Raw genomic sequence first — 23214 nt, forward strand, 5'->3', positions numbered from 1 at the left:
CTGTACGTGCAATTATGTTGGTGAATTGTACTGTTAAGTAATGGCAAATATTTGTATTCATTTTGTGTAAGGCTATTGTGAAACTTTTGACGCACAGCCAATGTTGTGCAGTACCCAAGGTGGAGAGTATTTTGAGTTTATTTTCTACTTGGGTGTAGTAGTGTTGACAGAATTGAAATACATTTTATGGTGTAAATTTGTTTCTGTTCTCAATGTGTGTCCTTAATTTCTTCTTCAACTGTGACAATCAAAAGGAAACAAAAACTGAAGTCTTTGAAATGAGTCCAACCAGTGTAGCAACATTCCTATGACTGCCAACTCCTCCCTTTTGGTTACACTGTATCCCATTTTGCATTTAGTCACTTTAGTCTTGACTTCCAAAGATCTACTTGACTTTCTTTTTGCTATATTGCACAGCTTCTGAGATTTGGAATCATGAAAGATTTTGATAGAATAGCTATTTTTACTGGCAGAAGAATATGCAGCAGAGATGTTAAAGTAATTGTTAAAAGCCAGATGTGAGAATGGAACACTTTCATTAGTGAGTTATGATGATTACTGCTTATAAAGATTATTGAAAGAGTTTTGGTAGTAACTTTCAAAAGGAAATTGGATAAATACGTGGCGAGAAAATTGCAGGGGGAGGGAGGGGGATTAATTGAAATGCAAAGGGGGAAGAATTACCTTTTTATGAAATTAAAATGTACCTGTCTCTAGGGTAGTTTCCTGGTGAAAGCTGAGGAACACAAGTCCTGGCATGCCTTGGGAGTTGTGTGCCACAATAGGCTGCACATGCTCAGTCCAGTGTTCCAAGTACTCCAGGGGCCATTGCAGAGATCACTAGGACATCTATATGGCACAAAAAAGCACTTATGTGACCCTTTTTAGCAACATAAACAGGGGAATCCCATGACAAGCAGAACTACTGGATGTGGACTCAGGGAGGACCCAGATAAGAAATCGTGAGAGAGCCAGACCATCAGGAAGGAACCACTGGGAGGAGACAATAAGAACCAACAGAGACTCCACTAGGGGAGGAGTAAAGAAAGAGGCTCCAGGCAGTGAATGAAATGCCATGTGATGGTTCTGTACAGTTAAGGCTCAGTGAAGCTTGGGGAGGTGAAAAATGACTGACTCTGCTGTATGCCATTGAGGAAAAGGAATCCTTTGGAGCAGTAATGTTCTGTTCAGTGTGGCTAGATCTAAAGTTGTGTCCATAATTCAATGCTGGAGTGTAGCCTAGAAACCAAGGAACGCACACTTAGAAAAACAGATTAGGCCATCAGGACGAGCAACATTGAGACAGCCAAGTCTGACTTTTAGGGAGAATTTGGAGCCTAGATCTTTGAAGGTGAAGATTTGAAATTCCTTATGAGCTTACCTCCATGCTTAATTATTTCAATATACTTCAATGTTGTATTGGCTGGCCTCCCATTTTTGATGCTCTGTAAGCTTGAGCTCAGCCAAAACTGTTGTGCTTCACTCATTCATTCATCATTCCTCTGCTCACCTATATTTGACTCCAGTCTGGCAGCATGTCAAATTTAAAATTCTTTTTCTTGTATTTGAATCAATCCATGATCTTGCTCTGCCGATCTCTGTAATCTCTTCCAATCCTACAACTTGCTTCAAAAACACTGCATTTCTCCAATTCTGATCTTTTGCCCATGCCCAATATCTTCCTTCCCACCCTTGGTAGCTTTTTTTTAGCTCCCTGGGTTTTTGATTCAGATTCTCCTCCAATCCACTTCACTCGTCCTTTAGCTTTAGCTGGCATTTTAGTTTGCCAGCTTAAAATTTCTCAATGCGGTTGGATGCTAAAAGTGGTGGAGTATGAGTTTTACAGAGCTGAGTTCAAATGTGCGATTGATCTTCATTTGTACCTGACTTTCTTATGGTATGTTTTGTTCATAGCTGGTCAAATTACAGCTTGTGTTCTATTCACTTTACATTTTTCCCTTTTAGATGGAAACTGGCTTTTTTAGAAGAGGAGGATTTTGCACTCTTTGTGCTTAACTTAGAGTATTGAGAAATATTTATCTTACCACTCAATAGCCCAAATTAGTCTTGAATCTTTCCTCACTAACACCTGTGACCTGGTTGACTCCAATACTGTTCTTTATAAAGTTGTTCACATAATTTTCCCCCATTCAATCTCTTCCTGTGATGAAGTTGTGACTCATGTTCATACACTTTCAAATTTCTTGTCTAGATATAGAAGGTACTGGCATGGTCACAACATTATTCCAATTATGTAATTTCCAAGGTCAGTGCTTGCCAGACTTTCTCCCAATATGACCCCTTTTTAATGCTACAGACTTTGCGTGACCACCAGAGTGAAAATATTGTAGAATGAGGAGCATGGTTTGGGTTGGGTGTGATTTGGAATGGGGAAGAGAGATGAGAGAGAGCTTGGAGGTAGATTGGCTGCATTAAAACTGCTGGGTTTGTTCTGAAAGAGGTGAAGGCCCACCTTTTTACTGGCTATTGTTGCAGCAGTAATTGGACTTCAGAACAGAAGTACGGGAAAGGGAGAGTGTTTAAGGGGCCTTGTACCTGGCAAAACTCAGCCCAAGCTCAACAGCCATCACTGCCTCAAAGCGTGTCACCTCAAAATCTGGTCCTGAATTCCCACTGGTGGTTGTGGCCCACAGTTTGGGAACCCCTGTTCTACATCAACCATCTGTTTTGGACTAGAGTTGCTTGTTGGTCATACTAGGCAACTCTTGAGTCAAGTCAAATGAACTAAATTAAATAAACTAAAGGATTTTTTTTAAAAAAAAGCAGTGGCTTAAAGAGGAGCCTCCTGAAACAAGAACAAATCAAACTTAAAACATTAAACCAGTAAGGCACCCTGCCCCTGTGGTGCCCAGTAGGCATGGAAAAGGCATGCTGCCTCTTCGGGACACCTGGTCACAATGAGAGCTGTGTTAGGGCAGATAGATCTGATGAGCTTCTCCATTACCTACTGCAGTTCTGCCAGGCCCAGGAGCAGGTTCACGAGATCCACCTCCTTCTCCACCCACTTCTGCACCGGATGTCTATAGAGCGTAGGGCTGAAATGCAAACAAAACTGTAACAAAAGGTTTCTTAAATAACAAAAGGGAAATTCAGCCTAAAAAAAACTCTAGATGAGGTGTGTGTGGTGGTTGGGGGGTGGGGGGGAGGGAATGGTGGTGGTGGTGGTTGTTGGGGCTTAGGGCCAATATGAAATTCTGTTGGAGCAGGGTATGCTTAGACAAGAGTTCACAGCGCAGTTGTACCTCAACCACCAGTGACATTGGGCTCAGAAGGAAGAGAGCAGCTGTGTTCGGTGACTGGGCCAGTCTTTGAGCAGGTCCTGGTAAAAGATGGGTGACTGCAAGAGTGACATACTCCTGCTAGATGCATGGCCTGAATTATGACATGCAGCTCCTGTTCGTTGATCTAAAAGATCTTGATTATTCCTTGCAGTCACCCATCTTTTACCAGGACCTGCTCAAAGATCTTTTAGATCAACGAACAGGAGCTGCATGTCATAATTCAGGCCGTGCATCTAGCAGAAGGAGTATGTCACCAAGACATACCATCGAGAAAGGGACTCTGTGAAGGTATCACTGCAGAATCCGAAGGTGAAAGATCACCACCATCTGGGTGTGAAGGCACAGTACCTCACTGCCCTCCTAAGTGGGACACTCAATATCTCAGTACCAACCCAGTGCAGTCTCTTGTCCCATAAAAACCGCACAACGTTCTCTGGATGTTTGAGACAAAATCAGAGGGATGGTTCAGTGACCAGTCAGTACCACAGCATTGGAAGTAAAGCAGTCAAGTGGCTGATGATGAGAATGTAACCTATGTAAGACAGCACTCAGTTGTTCTGTCCAGTGATTCAGTCAAGCAGTGACCTTTGGCCTCTAGCTCCCAATTTACTGGTCAGGATTCCTCAGTAGAGCAAGTATGAACTCCCAAGTAGAGGAAGCTTGTCCTGCTCCAGCAAAAGGCCTTAACTCCTTGGGGTAAGGATCCATCTGCCATGGACTATCCAAGAGTTTAGAATACTTGGTCCAATTGATGCTGATAGTTGAAGCAGCAAGGGCACAGCCTAGCATTCACACATCCTCTGCAGGTCATCCAGGTTTGTGAATATGAGCACGTTATCAGGAGGAAAGGCTCCATGCAAATAGAACATGGGTTGCCAGGTCAAGAGTAGCCCTGCCCCACGCCTTTCCAAAATCGAAGGGCCCTCAATCAAAGACCCTCAAACTTAACGAGACACTGGCAGTGTACACTAATCAGATCCTGGCAACAATATGTCTGAAACCCGAACGCTTGCAGAGTTTTGAGTAAGTACTTGTCCATCTTGTCAAATGCTTGTGGTCAAGTAGGAACCAGAGTGCCAGGGATACAGATTCGATTCTGTCCTTGGATAAATATCTGCATGTTCTCTCTGTGTCTGCAGTGTTTCATAAGGACATAAGAGCTAGGAGCAAGAGTAGGCCATCTGGCCCCTCAAGTCTGCTCTGCTGTTCAGTAAGATCATGGCTGATCTTTTCGTGGACTCAGCTCCACTTACCTGCCTACTCATCATAACCCTTAATTCCTTTACTGTTCAAAAACCTCTCTATCTTTGCCTTAAAAACATTTAATGAGGTAGCCTCAACCGCTTCAATGGGCAGAAAATTCCAGATTCACAACTTTTGGGCGAAGAAATTCCTCCTCAATCCAGTCCTAAATCTGCTTTCCCTTATTTTGATGCTATGCCCCCTAGTCCTAGTTTCACCTCCCAGAGGAAACAATCTCTCTGCTTCTATCTTTTTCCTTCAGTATTTTGTATTTTCTCTAATGTCCCCCTCTGATTCTTCCAAATTCCAATGAGTATAGTCCCAGCCTACTTGGTGTTTCCTCATAAGCCAACCCTCTCAACTTTGGAATCAACCTAGTAAATCTCCTGTGCCCTCCCTCCAGTGCCAGTACATCTTTTTTTCTATTAAGGAGATCAAAACTGTACAAAGTACAGTTTTGTGCCCATGCCAGCATCTTTATACAGTTACAACATAATCTTTCTCTTTAAATTCTATTCCTCTATCAATGAAGAACAAAATTCCATTTGTCACCTTAATTACTTGCTACAGCTGCAAACCAACTTTGTGATTCATGCACAAGGACTCCCAGCAGCATACTGCAATTTTTTACCATTTAAATAATGTTCCATTTTGCTGTTATTCCTATCAAAATGGATGACCTCACATTTTCCAACATTGTACTCCATTTGTCAGACCCTTACCCAAACACTTAAACTATCTATATCTCTTTGCAGATATTCTGTGTCCTTTTGCACACTGTTTTACCACTCATCCTCGTGCCATCTGCAAACTTTTGCACACAACACTTGGTTCCCCCAATTCCAAATCATCTATGTAAATTGTAAACAATTATGGTCCCAACCCTGATCCCTGAGGCATACCACAGGCCACTGCCAACAAGAAAAACACCCATTTATCCCCCCCTCTTTGCTTTCTGTTGTTAACAATCCTTTATCTAATATGTTACCCATAACACTGTACACCTTTTATCTTATGTAGCAGTCTTTAGTGCGGCACCTTGTTGAATGCCTTCTGGAAATCCAGATACACATCCACTTGTTCCCTCAGAATATCCTCAAAAAATTCCATTAGTTAAACATGATCCGCCTTCCATGAACCCATGCTGCATCTGCCCAATGGACAGTTCCTATCCAGATGTCTCACTAAATCTCCCTTGATCGATTTCAAGCATTTTTCCCACTGCAGAAGTTAAGCTAACCAATGTTATAGTTACCCACCTTTTGTCTACCTCCTTTATTAAACAGTGGCATCACATTTGCTGTTTTCCAATCAGCTGGAACTGCCCCAGAGTCCAGCGAATTTTGCTAAATTACCAGGAGCATATTTGCTATTTCCCCCGCCATCTTTTAGTATCCTGGGATGCATTCCTTCAGGGCCAGGAGACTCGTCTACCTTTAGCCTCATTAGCTTGCCCAACGCTAGGGATCTTTAGGGATCGTTTCTAGTGCTCACTTGCATTGCCGTCACCTCATCAGTTTTTGCATGTTATTTATGTCTTCCACCGTGAAGACTGACGCAAAATACCTGTTCAATGCCTCAGCCGCTCCTCATTTCCCGTTATTAATCAAATCCCCCTTCTCATCCTCTAAACCATGCCATAGCAAAATTTTTTACAAATATATAAAACAAAAAGTGGCTTTCCGTATATCCCAAACTAGTTTACTTTCAATCTATCTTTCTTTTCCTTAAAGCTTTTTTTGTGACTCTGTTGACTTTTAAGGCTTTTCCAATCCTCTAATTTCCCACTAATCTTTGCCACTTTGTGCACAATCTTTCAATTTGATACCTTCCTTTATTTCCTCAGATATCCATGGCTGATGATCCCTTTTCCTACAGTCTTTTTCACTGGGATACGCTTTTGCTGAGCACTGAACAATCACTTTGAAAGACCTCCACTGTTCCTCAATTGTCCCACCATAAAGACTTTGCTCCCAGTCTACCTTAGCCATCGCTCCCCTGATCCCATTGTAGCCTCCTTTTGTTTTAAGCACTAGACACTGATATTGGATTTCACCTTCTCATCCTCTGTATTTTAAATTGAACCATACTGTGATCGCTCCTTCTGAGAGGATCCCTAACTATGAGATCATTAATTATTCCTGTCTGGTTACGCAGGACCAGATCCCGTAAAGCTTGGTCCCTCATAGATTCCATTACATATTTGAGGAAACTGTTGTGGATGCATTCTATGAACTCCCCCTCAAGGCTGCCTTGACCAACCCAGTTGAACGAATCGACATAGATTAAAATCCTCCATGATAATTGTCATACCATTTTTATATGTATCAGTTATTTCTTTGTTTATTCCCAGCCCCACCGTGATATTATTTGGCGGCCTATAGACTCCGCCTATCAGTAACCTTTTCTCATTTCTAATTTCAATCCAAATGGATTCAAACTTTTTCTCCACAGAACCTAAATCATCTCTCTCTGCCATCCAGATGTCATTCTTAAATATCAGATCTATACCACCTGCTTTACCTTCCTGTCTGACCTTCTGAATAGCCTGATACCCTTGGATATTTAACTTGCAGAGATGGCCATCCTGCAATCATGTCTCTGTAATGGCCACTAAATCATGTTCGCAATTATTTGTGCCATTAACTCATTTACCTTGTTTCGAATGCTGAAAGCATTTATGTAAAGTGCCATTATGCTAGTTTTTTTATCTTTTTGAATTCTAATATTTCCATTAATAACATCTCCTGAGTTCTCTTTCCCTAATTTTCCATGTAGCTGAACCCTCCTCCAGGTGCACTGGTTTCCTTCCACAGCCCAAACGTACAGATTAGGTCAATTAGCCATGTTAAATGCGTGGGATTCTGGGGATTTTGTAGTGAGTGGGCCTAGGTAAGATGCTGTTTTGAAGAATGGGTGCAGACTTGATGGGCCGAATGGCCGCCTCCTGCATCGTAGGGATTCTGTGGATGTTATCATGGCCTCACCATGGACCGTGTAGGACTGGTTGGGTGGATCACATGGTCCAGCACAGTGCCAAGGTGCTGGGACATGGCTGTGGTAAAGATTTTATGGACTGTGCTGAGAGGGAGGGACTGTGGTGGTAATCCCTTTTTGGGCAGCTGAGTGATCACAATCCTGCAGCAGGAATGGGGCGTCTTCCTGGTTTCATTCCCCCAAACAGCCATGTAGTTGGTTGCCAGGATATCCCAGAACACCTTCAAGAACTCCACTGTCAGCCTGTCTGACCACGAGGTCTTACCCCTACTGAGGTTGTCAAGAGTGTGGGCAGCTTTGCCAGGTTAATGGGGCATCAAGCTTTCTGGTAGCCTCCAGGCTGACCAGCAGGTCCTTTCACAAAACTCTACAAACATCCTCACTGGACATATCCAGAAAGAAGAGAGCAGTGTAGTTAGGCCCTGATATCATCTGGATCTCAGACAAGGGATCCCTTGTCTGCCAGCAGCATAAAGAGCTGCTGACAGTTGCCATGTCTTTTTTTCCAGTGAATAGAAGAAGGGGAAGCCGCAGTCCAACTCCCATGAGGAACCAAATGGGCATGAGTGACAAGTTTTCTTTGTCATGTCTGTGCATTATTCAATGTGTAGTCTATAATCCTGTGTACATAGAATTCTCTCTTTCCAGCTGATTAGGTGACAAGTAGTTGAATAATCCACGGGAGGGAATTCTGACATTGTGTTTTATAAATAGAAATGAATGTTGTAAAAGCAAAATGTTAATCCCATCTGTATTCCCCAATGAGATAGAAGATACAATCAGAAGTATTTTAAAAAACCTCACACTAATTCTGAGGGAATGAGATTTTACACACATAGAGTTAACTTTTTCAGACCAGAGAGCTGGTTTACAAATGATCATTATCATGCCATTAAAAACTTGTAGAATGCTGCGTTTTTCAGCCAACTTTGGTGTGGAACTTGTTGTAAGGGTCTGTTACATAAGAGTAAATGTTGGAACGGAGTTTGGTACTGCCCACACACTGAGGTACACAAACACTTGGACAGAGCTATGTGCAAAAGCAAGAGTGAAGACAGCTCCTAGCTTAAACCCTTTACTGTATATGTATGTTCATGTAGTCAAGAAATAATCCACATAAGACTACAAAGACTTCATTAAGACCCATTAAACATTTTCCAAAACCTTAAAATATGGCAGTGAATCAAACCTTTCAAAAATGTAGGGAAATAGAAAAATTTTGCAAGACCAAAGAAAAATTCGATGAAACATTAACCTGAAGGAAGACTGGAGAAGCAGACATGCTGAGGAAAATTGTCAGGGAAAGCTCCAAATCAGCTTTGAAAGCTGAAATGAGAAGTGTAAAATTTCTCTTTGCAGCCGAAGACTCCATAGGATTTCTTGGAAGTCCAGCTACAATTCCAAGGTGTAGAGACGACAGACCTAACAGAAGTGAGCTAAAATTTTCAATTTCCAGGGTAAAACAAGTCCTGAGAAATTTGCGAATAGTTCAATGATTAGAGATTGCTGTTTAAAATCTCTGTTGGAGACTCAATTGCTGAGTCAGCACTTGAACATGTGGTGTCTGGGCTCACTTTGAGAAGGAAAAGCAGAAATTAAGTCAGAAAAATCATGACAAAATAGTAAGCTTTAAAGACTAGCAAAGACCAGGATTTGATGCTTTTGCAACACTAAAATATAGTGCTAAAACTGAAGTCTGCAGCCAGTCGATCCAAGCAGCCATTGTTCAAAATTTTTTGGGGGGCTGAACCAAAAACTGCAAGTCAAGTCAGTCTTCAAATTTACGACTGCACGATCTTGAATTTCAGCAACTTCTTAAAGCTGAACCTACACTTTAAAATTTTTAGTTATGAATCAAAAATCAGATTAGTTTGGACTCCTCCAAGTGTCAAGCCCACGGAAAACTGGGCATCCTGTAGCAGAGAATTTGTAAACTGCTAGATCTATATAGAAAGTCAGATTAATACCTTTTTATCCTGGTTTGTTGAACATGCTTATGAAGGAACCTTAATGTGGTGCATTAATAAATCCTCAACCAGCTTGAATATTTTAAGCTTAATGTTATGGAATAGACAGAGCTTAAAAGATCTTAGTCAAGAACCTTGAAAAGCAAGAGAAAGTGGAAGCTTTCACAAAAAAGATCGAGGAGTCTCCAAAACAATTTACAAAAGCCCAAAGGAATTATACTCTGCCGAGGGAAAAACTGATCATTGTAGAGATTCAACTTTTAATATGAACGATGTGTTTGATAAAGAAAACCAAAAACCAATGAGAAAACAGGAATGCTGCTCACAAGAAGTAAAACACTTGAAAGAGGACTTGAATCGCTTAACTGATGAACTTATAGAAACAAATACAGCAAAAATGGATCTTGAATCAAAATTTTATGAAATTGGAGTATCAGAAGTTTCCAGTCAGTGTTGTGCAAAATGCAGGGAACAGGCAAAGGAAATACTTGAGTAGAACAGTTGTTTCAAAGCAAAATTAACAGCCAAATGTGATGAACATCTTGTACTTCAATCTGAATAACATGAAAGATAGAATGTGCAGTATGGAAGAAAAATCCAGATTTTAAAAGCAAAAAAATTAATTCTACAAAACAGGTGGAAGATCTAATGAATGAATTACTAGAGTCCAAGGAGTAGTCAGTGACCATGGAAGAAGTATTCTGAAAAGAACTGAATACCTAGCTGAAGCTGTTAAATTTACAACTTGGTCAAAAAACAATTCAATTTGCCAGAGTTGTTACTGATAAGATTCATAAAAACAAAAGAAAATTACAGCATAGGATCAGGCCTTTCGGCTTGAAAAACAACTGGAAAATCAAAAAAGTTGGCTCAAATTGCAAAACAAGCAGACGTGAAAGTTCCGTTATTGAAACTTAACTTCCGTACGTGTTGCAGTTTGCCACACGGTGGAAGAGGAGAATAAAACACTTGGCAAGTGCAATGTTCACTCACCCCAGAAAAAAGGAATAAATCAACATCCTATCACCACAACTGGCAAATCAACTAAGAGCAGTTTAATGCCAAGCAATAGAGAAAGAGGATGGAAAGATACCCAGATGCCAGAGCAGCCTCCAAGTCTTGCAGGAGGGAAAATGAGATATAGAGGATTATATGGCCTCTTGACTGCCTGAACATCTGAACTTGGAGACTTGAAGAGGAAGATGGGTTATTGATAACAATGTAAATCCAAGGAATAAACTAGAATAATTTGAAATTCATGAGATGAAGACTTAAGGGGAGGTATGAGCACCTGCCATGAATAAGGTTAATATGGGACTGAGCACAGCATCATCCATACAGTGATGTAAGAAAATGTGTGGTTTGCACTTGGGGGGGCATTCTACTGTTGGACCGAGCCATGTGCACAAGCTAGCATGGAGACAACTCTTGGCTTGAACCCTCTACTATATATGCGTGTGTAGTTCTTGTAAATAAAGTTAACTGATGTAAGAATGCAAAGACTTCATTAAGACCTATCGATTAGTATCTAATGGAACTAGTGAGTAACTTCATACCATTAGAGATTGTGGCCCACAGTGCTGAGTCTATTGGCAAAGATGGCAAAAGCATACCCTCCTCCACAGAGTATCTCTGACAGCAATTTTATTCATTTTGCAGAATATAGAATAGTACAGCACAATACAGGCCCTTCGGCCCTCGATGTTGTGCTGAGCTATGTCCGAACCCCGCATTCGCTGGTTTGGCCAGTATTTGCCCATCGCTACTTGCCCTAGAAGATGGTGGTCAGCTGCTGCCTTGAAGTGTGGCCGTCCTTGAGATTTAGGAACACCCATAGTGCTGTTAGGGTGAGAATTCCATGATTTTGACCTAGTGACAGTGAACAGCAATATATTTCCAAGTCATGATGGTAAATGACTTAGGGGGGAGCCTCCAATGGATGGAGTTCTCACTGCTGCTCTTGTCCTTGTAAATGGTAGCAGTCTTTTGTTTGGAAAGTGCTGCTTAAGGAACCGATGGAGTTCGCTTAGATGCTACACATGGCTACCACTTAATTGGTGGTGGAGGGATTGCGTGTTGGTAAAAGGGGTAGCAATCAATCAGGCTACTTTATCCTGGATGGTGTCAGGCTTTTTGTGTTGTTGGAACTGCACCCATCCAGGCAAGTGGAGAGTACTCCATTATACTCCTGACTTGTACCTTGTAGATAGTGAACAGGCTTTGGACAGGTGAGTATTCTGCAGGATTCCGTATCTGCCCTCAGAGTCACAGTATTTTGGCTAATCCAGTTGAGTTTCTGGCCAATGGTAACTTCCAATTTGTTGATGGTGGATTTGGCAACCATAATGCTTTTGAATCTCAAGGGGTGATGGGTAGATTTTCTCTTGCTGGAAATATTCATTGCCTGGCACTTGTGGCACAAATGTTACTTGTCATTTGCCAGCCCAAGTCTGGATATTGTTCACATCTTGCTGCATTTGTAAATGGACTGCTTTGATGTCTGGGGAGTTGCAAATAGTGCTGAACACTGCAGTCACCTGTGAACATTCCCAGTTATGAACTTACGATGGAAAAAAGGCCATCGATGAAGCAGCTAAAAGATGGTTGGGTCTAGGACACGACCCTGAGAGATTTATTCTAGTCAGGATGATTGCCTTAAACTTAATGACATATTTTTTCAAGTGTATTAAAATTTTTTCAAAGCAGAGTTCTATAAATAAAATTGGTATTTGTATATCTCCACTAATGCAAAGCATTCTAAGATGGTTGACTTGTGTTATGAAATACAGTTTGACACCATGCCATTTTTAGATGTGTGTGTGTGTGTGTGTGTGTGTGTGTACTATATTGTTATGTGTTATATTCGACCAGTAACCTAACACTGGGAAATTTTATTTCCTTGTGAGCTGACATCAGCTGAGAATGGGCTATAATTCCACTTTGCTAACATAACATCAGATTCCAAGAATATTGTGAATTGATTTTAAAATTTGACTTTTAAGGCCTGGAGTTCTGCTTCTTGATGGTTCACCAGCTGGATGTTAAACATCAAGCTGCTCATTAGACCAAAGATATTATGTTGAAACTGCACAAAGAGCCAGAGGGTTGGGTCATGTGGTCTGATGGTTACTTACAGCTTAATCCATTTCTGTGCTTCTGGCCAGAATTCCATTGTTCCCTCAATGTTCCCCTTTTGAAATGGACCTAAACAATCGCAGGTGTGAAATGAGTGTTCACGGCTCTGCAGGCGTAATGAGCTTTGATATTCCTCCACCACCACCACCACCACCACCACCCCCCCCCCCCCCCCACCCCCCGAAAAAAAGGATCTGTACAATGAGATGTGAGATTAATTATTTTGTTCTCGTTGGTAGCTTCCAAAGAAAAAGGGTTGCCCCTGTCTGTGCTCATGTAACTTTTATAAAGAATCCCTACAATGAAGGAGGAGGCCAGTGAGTCTGCACCAAGTATTTAACCCAGACCCTATCCCTGTAATCCCACATTTACCCCACAAATTTCCCTAAATATACATCTTGGGACACTAAGGGACAACTTAGCATGGCTATTTCATCTAACCTGCACATCTTTGGACTGTGGAAGGAAACGGGGACACCCAGAGGAAGTCCACACAGACTCGGGAGAAGGTGCAAACCCCACACAGTCACCTAGGGTTAGAATTGAAGCCAGGCTCCTCATGCTGTGAGGCAGTAGTATCAACCACTGTGCTGCTTTAAACAGCAATGATTATCCATGAAAGTTATTGCTGTTTCAGTTTCCTAATGGTGCACAAGGCAGACTTTCATTTTGTTCCCATAACTAGTTTTTACCTCAAACAAGTCACTAACCTGTCACCAAAGGCCTATAGCTTGGAGTGCCATTCTGCATAAAACATGGCTGACCAGTATACTGCTTTGCTTTTGCAGGTTGATACTCAATCTGTTGGCACCTTTCTTGGCCAGCCCAGAGCTTCTGGCTGAGAGGCAGGATAATATCCACTGCACCACAAGACCTTCCTAAAAATGCCATGTTTTGCTGAGGCGCTGTGATTTGAACTGTGAATCTCTTGTTTACTAGACAGCACCAACTTGTAGCAGCTTTCCTTTTGGTTCAGCAGAAAATCATTTTTTTAAGAACATGACAAAAGAATGAACTTTTAGATACTTGTCTCAGGAATCCAGCAATAAGTTTGTGTTATGTGAAAATTTTATTGTGGGACTGGAAGCAGTAATATGGATGATTTACTGTTGAATTTGTTTTTTCTTTAACATAATTATGGATCAGTGATGCAATTCAGTTTTGTTGTGCCATGCCTGTTAGTGTAAATACAATCAAATCAGTGTCAGGTCCTGACCTGATGATGGAACAAAATGGAGTAAACCACCTTGGTTATAGAAAGTTTTGTCTACTTGGTTCAGTTTGCACTTTACGAATTAAGGTTGGTTTGATGTGTTTTTGGATTTTTCCTCATTTTATTACCAGTTTGACAATGGGAACAGCCATATGGAAATTTATGGATGTAAATATGCATCAATCATCTAGGCATAAACGTGTTGGTGTTATTATGCACCCTACTTGTGTACTGCGCAGTAGATCATTAACATCTTCTCAAAACAGAAGCATTTCCTGTTGTAATAGCTAAATATACATTATAGCCCTTTTTTCCAAAAGCATATGCCCTAATTCAGAATTTTTCAAGTAAAACCTTGGTGTATCCATAAACAGGATAGTAATATATTAAGCAGCTACATAGTCTGCTGATATCACCAGGTGTTATGGTTTAAACATACCTTTAATTTCATAGTCATTCAATGATTATTTAGCAATAGTCGGTACTGTCTATGGTTAATTTTTGTTAGAGCTTTTAAAATACTGTCACAACATTAATGTAAGTACTTGGTTGTAATGTGCTTGGAATGTCCTCAGATTGTGAAAGGTGCAATGTAAAATGCAAATTATTTCTTCGTTATCTGGGTTAGTTTGCTAATGCACTCTCCTTGGAGTCACAAGGTTTGGGCTTCAACTTCACTATGCAAATAAACATTTAATCTAGGCTAAAATTTTATTTGGCAATGCCTTATCTGATTGCAAAACTTTTTAAAAATAAGTATAAGAACCTGTCCTTTTCAAACTATAATTCTGCCTAAATTTGCTACTTAAAATTGTAAACAATTGAACAGTTCTGCTTTGAAATTAAGATGCTCTGTTACTCTGGGATACTATTAGGGATGTCAGATCTTTTCCGTCACCCAATACAAAGCAAAAAGTTATTGAGCCTTAAATTTCTAGGTGTTCACGTCATCAACTTGTTGTGGTCCCACCACACCGATGCTATACTTAAAAGTCCACCAGTGCATCGACTTTCTCAGAAGACTGAGGAAGTTCAGCAAGTCCACAGATGCACCATAGCCTGCTTTCCGGATGGATCACAGCTTGGTGTGTCTTCTGCTGTGATCAAGTCTGCAAGAAACTACACAGGGTTGTGAATTGTAGCCCTGGTCATACAAACCAGCCTCCCATCCATTGACTCCTTCTACATTCCCTATTGCCTTGGAAAAGCAGCCAGCATAATCAAGGACCCCATGCACCCCATTGTACTCTTCCACATTCTTCCATCAAAGAAAGGTATAAAGTCTGAGAACACGTACAAACCAACTTCTTCCCTGCTACCATCTGACATTTGAATGGATCTATTCTATGCTAATCTTATCTTTCTCTCCATCCTATCTGTAACTGCAACACTATATTCTGCACCCTATCCTTTCCTTCTCCCCTATGTACTCTCTGAACAGTGTATTTTGTCTGCATAGTGTGCATGAAACAGCACTTCTCATTGTATTCCAATACGTGTAACAATAAATGAAATCAAAAATTTGAAATAAGAACAAAAAAAACTGGGAATACTTGAACCGGTCAGACAGCATCTGTGGAGAAAGAGTTCAAGTTTCCAGTCAGGATAACTTTTCGCCAGAACCGTTCACACAGATGCTACCTGAACTGCTGAGTATTTCCGGCATATTGTTTTTATTTCTTGTCTGCCACCTGGTGCTTTGTGAACAATGCATAGGATTTTCACAACATTTTTGGCTTGTGTCAAGGTGTTTAACAGCAAAATTTCCAAACAATAATGTTGGGATATAATTTCAATTATTTTCTTTTATCTTTAGGTATGAATAGACTGTTTAAAAAATCATTTTTAAAAAATTGTCTCATTGTTCCCGATTGAACATAAACATAAGAAATAGGAGCAGGAGTAGGCCATCTAGCCCTTCGAGCCCGCCATTCAATAAGATCATGGCTGATCTGTCGTGGTTCAGTTCCACATTCCCGCCCTCTCCCCATAACCCTTAATCCCCTCTCTTATCAAAAACCCATCAACCCGCGTCTTAAAAATATTTAGCGAGGCAGCCTCCACCACTTCAACGGGCAGAGAATTCCAGAGATTCACCACCCTTTGAGTGAAGAAGTTCCTCCTCAACTCCGTTCTAAACCGCCCCCCCCTTATCTTGAGGCTGTGCCCCCTAGTCCTACTGTCCTTTCTGAGCGGGAAGAGTCTCTCCACCTCTATCCTATCCATCCCATTCATCATCTTTTACGCCTCAATGAGATCTCCCCACATTCTTCTAAACTCTAACGAGTACAAGCCTCGTTTATTCAGCCTCTCCTCATAGCTCAACCCCCTCAACTCCGGCATCAGCTTAGTAAACCTCCTCTGCACTCCCTCCAAGGCCGAAATATCCTTGCGTAAGTACGGCGCCCAAAACGGCACACAGTACTCCAGCTGCGGCCTCACCAATGCCCTATACAGCCGCAGCAAGACCTCCCTACTTTTACGTTCAATCCCCCTCGCTATGAAGGCCAGCATCCCATTTGCCTTCCTGACCACTTGCTGCACCTGCAAGCTGGGTTTTTGCGACTCATGGACCCCGAGGTCCCTCTGCACCGTCGCCTGCTGCAGTTTTTCACCATGTAAGTAATAATCCTTCCTACCATTATTCCTACCAAAGTGGGCCACCTCGCACTTGCCAACATTAAATTCCATTTGCCATTTCCTGGCCCATTCGCCCAGCCTATCTAGATCCTTTTGTAGACTCTCCACACCTTCCGCACAATTTGCCGTTCCACCAATCTTGGTGTCATCAGCAAATTTCGACACCATACACTCGGTTCCCTCCTCCAGATCATCTATATAAATGGTAAGTAGCTGAGGCCCCAGCACCGACCCCTGGGGCACTCCACTAGTCACCAATCGCCAATCCGAATAGCACCCATTGACCCCCACTCTCTGCCTCCTATTTGACAACCAATCCTCTATCCACGCTGACACCCTACCCCCAACTCCATGTCCCCTGACCTTCTGCAATAACCTCTTGTGAGGTACCTTGTCAAACGCCTTCTGAAAATCCAGAAAGACCACATCCACCAGCTCTCCTCTATCCACCGCCCTAGACACATCCTCATAGAACTCCAGTAATTTTGTCAGACACGACTTCCCTTTAATGAAACCGTGCTGCGTCTGCTCTATCAAGCAATTCCTCTCAAGATGCCTCGCTATTTCCTCCTTGACGGATTCTAACATTTTACCTACAACAGACGTTAAACTAACCGGCCTATAATTCCCTGCCTTTTGCCTGGCATCCTTCTTAAACAACGGCGTAACATTAGCCGCTTTCCAATCTTCCGGCACATCCCCGGAATCCAGCGACGTCTGGAAAATAACCACCAAGGCATCCACTATCACCTCCGCCATTTCTTTCAGAACCCTCGGATGCATTCCATCCGGTCCTGGCGACTTGTCCACAATCAGCCCCTCCAGTCTGTCGAGCACCGCCTCTCTTGTAACAGTAATGTCATTAAGACCCTCCAGTCCTATCACCTTTCCATCTCTAACACCCGGCAAATTATTCACGTCCTCCTCCGTGAAGACAGAAACAAAAAAGTTATTCAGGACCTCAGCCATATCCCCATCCCCTACCACTAAGTCCCCCTTCTCATTCTGTAAGCGACCAACCTGGTGTTATGTAATGAGGCGGGCAGAATTAGGGACCTTGCGGTGAAGGATCCTCTTGGGGAGAGTGATCATTGTATGGTGGAGTTTCTGGTGCAGATGGAGGAGGAGAAAGTGCGTTCCCGGACGCGCGTCCTTTGTTTGAACAGAGGGGAGTACGGTAGGATGAGAGAAGAATTGGTGAATGTGGACTGGGGGAGCGCATTGGAAGGTAGGTCTGCTGAGGAGCAGTGGAGAATCTTTAAGGAGATCTTTCTTGGTGCTCAGCGGAAATTTATTCCAATAGTCAAAAAGGACAGTAGGAGGAGAGGTAATAAGCCGTGGATAACGAAGGAGGTGAAGGAAAGTGTTAAATTAAAAGCGGAGGTGTTTAGAGTAGCTAAGAGTAGTGGGCGAGAAGAGGATTGGGAGAGGTTTAAATGTCAACAAAGATTGACAAAGAAGTTGATAAAGAAGGGTAGGAGAAACTATGAAGCTGGGCTAGCGCTTAATATAAAAAAGATAGCAAGATTGTTGCCATTATAATTAAAAACCCTTTGCTCATGAGCATTTTTGTAAAAGAGGTGTGTTATCCATACTTCAAGTACCACTAAAATACATGCTGGATAAAGCTTTACATTGGATGTCTCTTCAGTGAAAAGGGATTTTTTCACCGTGAAAATAGTGATTTTATTAATTAGTTAATTAAAGAATGCTCTCTGAAAAACTGACTTCTGTACATGAGTCCTCAACCCCAAGATGCAAAGTCCACTTCAACTCTGTTTCTGATTCTTCATCCTGGCTGATCTGGAATTAGTGGAATTCGTAGCTTTCCTTTTTGCAGTCTGTATGTTGGTTTTTTCAGCTACGTTTTGTTCAGGTACTTCAGGTATCTCTTGGAGAACGTTTTGGCTGAGGTGACAGTAATCTTGTTTTTCAGTGTCAACGTGGATGAAATTGCCCAGGTTTCTGGACTTCCTACCAACCTTGACTTTCTCCCCAAGAACTTGCTCCTGTTACAGAAAACGCAACCATGGGACACTAGTGAAGGAAACCCTAGAGACAAGCTAGGGAAGAAAACCAAAATTGCAGTATTTGAGGATCCCATCTTCCACTGGGTTGGAGAGGTTGAGGGTGAATTTCCAGACTGATTTCTTCCTGCCCTTAAGATGCACAGATTACTTCTTTAGTGTTGGTGCCATCAGCCCCACTTCTCTCCTCCTGCCAATTTAAGTGTTCAAAATGATCACAGTAATTGCCAAAGTAAATGTAGATTTTTTTTAAATTGGTAAGCATGTGACAGGAATCAAGATGGGCATTGGATGAATAAACAGGTAAATTGTCAGAATGTGCAGTGTTTCACTGTACTTGAATCAGTTTAGCATTGATTAGCTAATGAGTACCATTGGAACAAAGCAGGACCCACAAGGGTTATGCAAAATCATTGAGTACAGACAGGCAAAATGTACTGAAAAGTTGTTTTGGTGCACTGTTGAATAGGAGTTGCTATATGAAAATGGACCATGATTCGTCTAGTTCCTGCTCTACTATCCTGGTAGTTCAACCAGAATTAATAATTATTCACTAATGCCCATGCCTACCATCTGATGTAAGTCAACTTTATGATGTGAGGTCGATTTCACTGAACTTGGCTGTTTTGTGCTGGTTGACTTTTCTGTCAAAGAAGTTGCTATAGTTCACATCCAAGACGAGGATTTGGGGACTCTTACGGAATAATTTTATCCATGCAGATTGCTGTCCTTGGTTATAAAAGTTCCTATATAACTCAAATTTCTCCTTCTGCTAAGAAGCCTAACATTTTTAAAGGGACTGTCAGAATTGAAGTGGACATAGTGTAAAAGAATGTTTTTAGTTTTGCAGACTGTTGAGTGAAAATATCAGCTTTTATACAATGAACTCTAATATCTTGAACTCTAAAATGAGAATTTTTTAAGTACAGTCTGAATTTTGGCATGCTGGAATGAACATTTTTGAATTTGTGCTTCTGTGAAACTTTAGAGCAATTTGTTTTAATAAATGTTGATATTTTCTAATAACCTGCTAAATCTGTTTCTAGTAATCTGTTAAAAATAATTTTCAATGCTAGATAAATCCAATCCTGCTGGTTTCCATCGCTGCATTTGACTTCAGGATAAATACCTCTAAAATCAATGATCCTGTCTTAACAGTCAGTAAAAGCAGAGGTAGATTGCACTATACAAAAATAGATCTTAAATTGTACATCTTGCATTTTTCACCAGTTGTTGGAAGTTTTAAAAAAGGTGGATGCAAAGCATTGATGTTTCAAAGTTACTGATGAGTGGAGTGAAGTCTGTATATTAAACACAGACTTTGCATGGGTTTTCTTCCTCCTGGGCATACAGTTCAAGAGACTGGCTATTTGGAATTTGAATATTTCTGTTGCAGGATTTGGAAGGGACATTCTGCTCAATATTTTAAGTACTGAGAAAAAAGTGGTGAGAAGTTTTTCAAACTAAAGTAAAAGCGAATTTGGGAGGTGAACTTGAGGTAAATGTGAAATATATAGTGCAATGATCACTAGGTGTGAATTTGAATTGATGTAATGGCACTCAAAGTTAATCTGTGTGATACTGAAATGCTTTAATAATGTGTGCAGAGACCCAACCAGCAATCTTCCATTTTGGAGTGCAATCATGATGACTTGTTCTACCTTAAAACATAACTCCATGTGATTTCATCAGGTGCTTCTCCATTTAAGGAGAACACGACAAGAGGGTCAAGTAAATCTAAATTATTAGAACTATGATTCAGATTGAGTGTTAAATGTGAGGCAGTGTTGGATGAACCAACTGCAAGTACATCCCACAATGACTGTTGGTCACAGGTTTCCACCAGCTGGCTAGGTGGGTAATTATAGCCTTTGAATGCTTTCCATTCTTGAGATTCTCTCCCATGAAAATAGCTAATAGCCGATAAGTTCTTTTATTTAAAAAAAAACCTCTTTTTAGCTATCTTACTAACTGTTTATTTCCATTTTCAAAGCTGCTTTTGTCCTTGCAGCTGTCAAGAGCCCGCACACGGTTCTGCCTTTTGCAAATGCCATGCTATTAGTTTCAATTGCACACTCAATACAGTGATTTGCGTCTGCTAAAATAAACAAATATTAACAATTCACAAATATTTATAATGCCTAAGCAGTACTGGTAGAAAGTATGTACATTTTAATCTGGAAGAAGTACTTTTCAGTCCACCATTTCATTTTCTGTTTCGTTGTGGTTGGAATTTTGAGGCTAGCTCAGAATTTGAAACATTTTTGAAATTTGTGCACAACATCAGTACTTTTTAACACAAAATATAATGTGAAATTTTGGTTAAAAAATCACTACTAATCTTTGCAGTTTTGTACAGTATATGAATGCTAACTGATATTTCATTTTGATACAGTTACAGATGTAGAACTGAAAAGATTAAAGGATGCTTTCAAGAGAACCAGTGGACTTTCTTATTATATGAACCAACAAGCCTTTGTCAGGGAAGTACTTGGAGATGGGGTTCCACCTAAAGTTGCAGAGGTGAGTTTTTGAATGTATTTGTGTGGTGTGAATGCAATAATTTCATAAATTAGAAACCCAAACAGTGCTAGCAAGATTAAGGTCATGTTTCACATAGTATGTGGAAGTTCCAGAGCAATTTAAACCGCTGGGATTATTTTCATGTGGGAAGGCAGGTAACTGAATAAGGTTGAGTTTTAAAACTTTTCTGTACATTTTAGCAGATGTACGTATACGTGGCACATTTATAGTTGTTCTGCCAAAGTTGATTCAAATCTAATGTTATTCCAAGAATAGAAGAAATAGGAATAGACTGTTTATCCAGTATGGCTCACAAAGCCATACTGACCATTCAGTGTGTTATGTGGCATTACTATAATGAATGTATCCTCAGTGTGATGACAGGACTTTGCCTCCACAAGGACTGTGCACTGGCTGCTCTTATCAGTACTTTCATGGACAGATGTATCTATGACAGGCAGGTGGTGAGGATGAGATCAAGTATGTTTTTCCCTCTTGCAGGTTCCTCCTGTGGCACACAATCTAGTGGCTATGTCCTTTTGGTTTTGACTAGCTTGTCTGTGGTGGTGCTACTGACCCACTCTTGGTAATGGACTTTGAAGTCCCTCATCTAGTGTACATTCTGAGCCCTTGCCACTCTGCTTCCTCCAAATGGTGTTCAACATGGAGTATTGATTCATCAGCTGAGGGGCAGGATATGGTGTTTTATGTTGTTTCTCATTATTGTTAACTAATTTTATGAAGAACAGAATATGTATACGTTTATGCAGGCCTGCAGGCTAGTTTCAGCTTATATTTACATGTGCTATCTGATCCCCAGGTGCGGTAACTCCATGAAGTATTGAATGTGCTGTTATGTCTAATACTAGAATCCACTACTCAATCTCTCTGACGTTTTCCATTTTCAAAACACAAAAACACTGAATTAGTTAATATTAGAACAGAATAGATGGAGTATAGTCTACTCAAGTATGCAAAATATCTTTATTCTTTTGCACCCTATTTTGATCAGTCTGATTTGTCTTTTGCTCATCTTTGTATCTCTGTGGCTTTTTTTACAATTCTTCCACTGACTTGCCAAAACAGATGATTTTGAAGGACAAAGGCACCTGCTTCAGCATTGTCACCTTGGTTTTCAGGACTCAGGCTTTGTCTGGTTATCTGTTGTTTCACTGGATTCTAGTTCTTGATCTTCAGCTACACTTTTTTTGGTTCAGAGCACGGTCATGTTACATTTGTTTTCTGTAGGAATTTCTCCTTTTACTGCTATCAGACTAGAGGTTTACTATGTAAAACCTTGGTTCTCCTGTGATTCCAGTGACAAGCAGAATTTCTGATCCCTTCCTGTTGAATCCTCACTATCTTGCATGTTCAGTTCAGACAGATGTCGGGCTCCTCAATCAAAATATTGTTTCTATTTCTGTCTGTGTTTAAGCATATCCTGCATGTTGTGGCTGACTGCAGAAATAGCAGTTGGGGCAAAGTTGAATGCTTAGTTCTTAATCACGTCCCCATCAAGCCCCTTTGCCGGAAATGAATCAGTGCCCTCTGTAGTATTCCTAAAGTCTAGCAGGGCCAGGTAGGGGTCTCCTCTGTCCACCTTTGCCTTTGTCAACAGGTTTTTTTTAAGGTTTGTACGGTACCGTCCACCACTCCGTCGGATCGTGGACATTTGGAACTTGAAATAACGTGGCAAAACTCCCATTTTTGTGCAAATTACTGAAATTCAGTGCCTGAGAATTGTGGACTTTTGTCTGAAATGAGCACTTGAGATATACTGTGGCAGGCAAAGATTGATTTCAAATGATTAATTATAGTGATGTTCATATTGTTCTTTCTCAGCAGCACAGTCTCAAAAAAAACTTGAAGTAATAATCTTCTGCTAGTAGATATTCATTGTTGTAAAGAATGAAAAAGTCCTTGCCAATTTCTGTCAGGGCCACTCTGAAACACTTGTATGGTTGAAGTGGTTATTTTGTTGTGATTTGCTGTTCTTTTGGCACACTGCACATGCATTTACCGTGTTCTCAATATGTGCTCCCATTCCAGGCCAATACATTAGTGAGCTGTTCTCCTGCATGTTTGTATGCTGAGTTGACTTTCATTTGAATTGTGGCATTTCTTTCCTCAGTGGTGCAGGAATTATCTTTTTTTCCCCTTGGAAAAAT

At 41.0% G+C, this 23214-nt stretch overlaps 1 protein-coding gene across 2 annotated transcripts in view; it reads left to right on the forward strand.

Annotated features, from left to right (window-relative positions):
* Window positions 1-23214, forward strand: part of usp32 (ubiquitin specific peptidase 32) — a 221474-nt gene that overhangs the window by 15816 nt on the left and 182444 nt on the right. For both annotated transcript variants that reach the window (XM_080210653.1, XM_080210654.1), the window contains exon 2: window positions 20919-21046. In XM_080210653.1, the coding sequence (XP_080066779.1) occupies window positions 20919-21046 (128 nt within the window). The remainder of the gene's footprint in view (window positions 1-20918; window positions 21047-23214) is intronic.

This window comes from Carcharhinus amblyrhynchos, chromosome 23 (genome assembly GCF_965287045.1).
Source record: "Carcharhinus amblyrhynchos chromosome 23, sCarAmb.v2.hapA, whole genome shotgun sequence".
Lineage (NCBI taxonomy): Eukaryota > Metazoa > Chordata > Chondrichthyes > Carcharhiniformes > Carcharhinidae > Carcharhinus > Carcharhinus amblyrhynchos.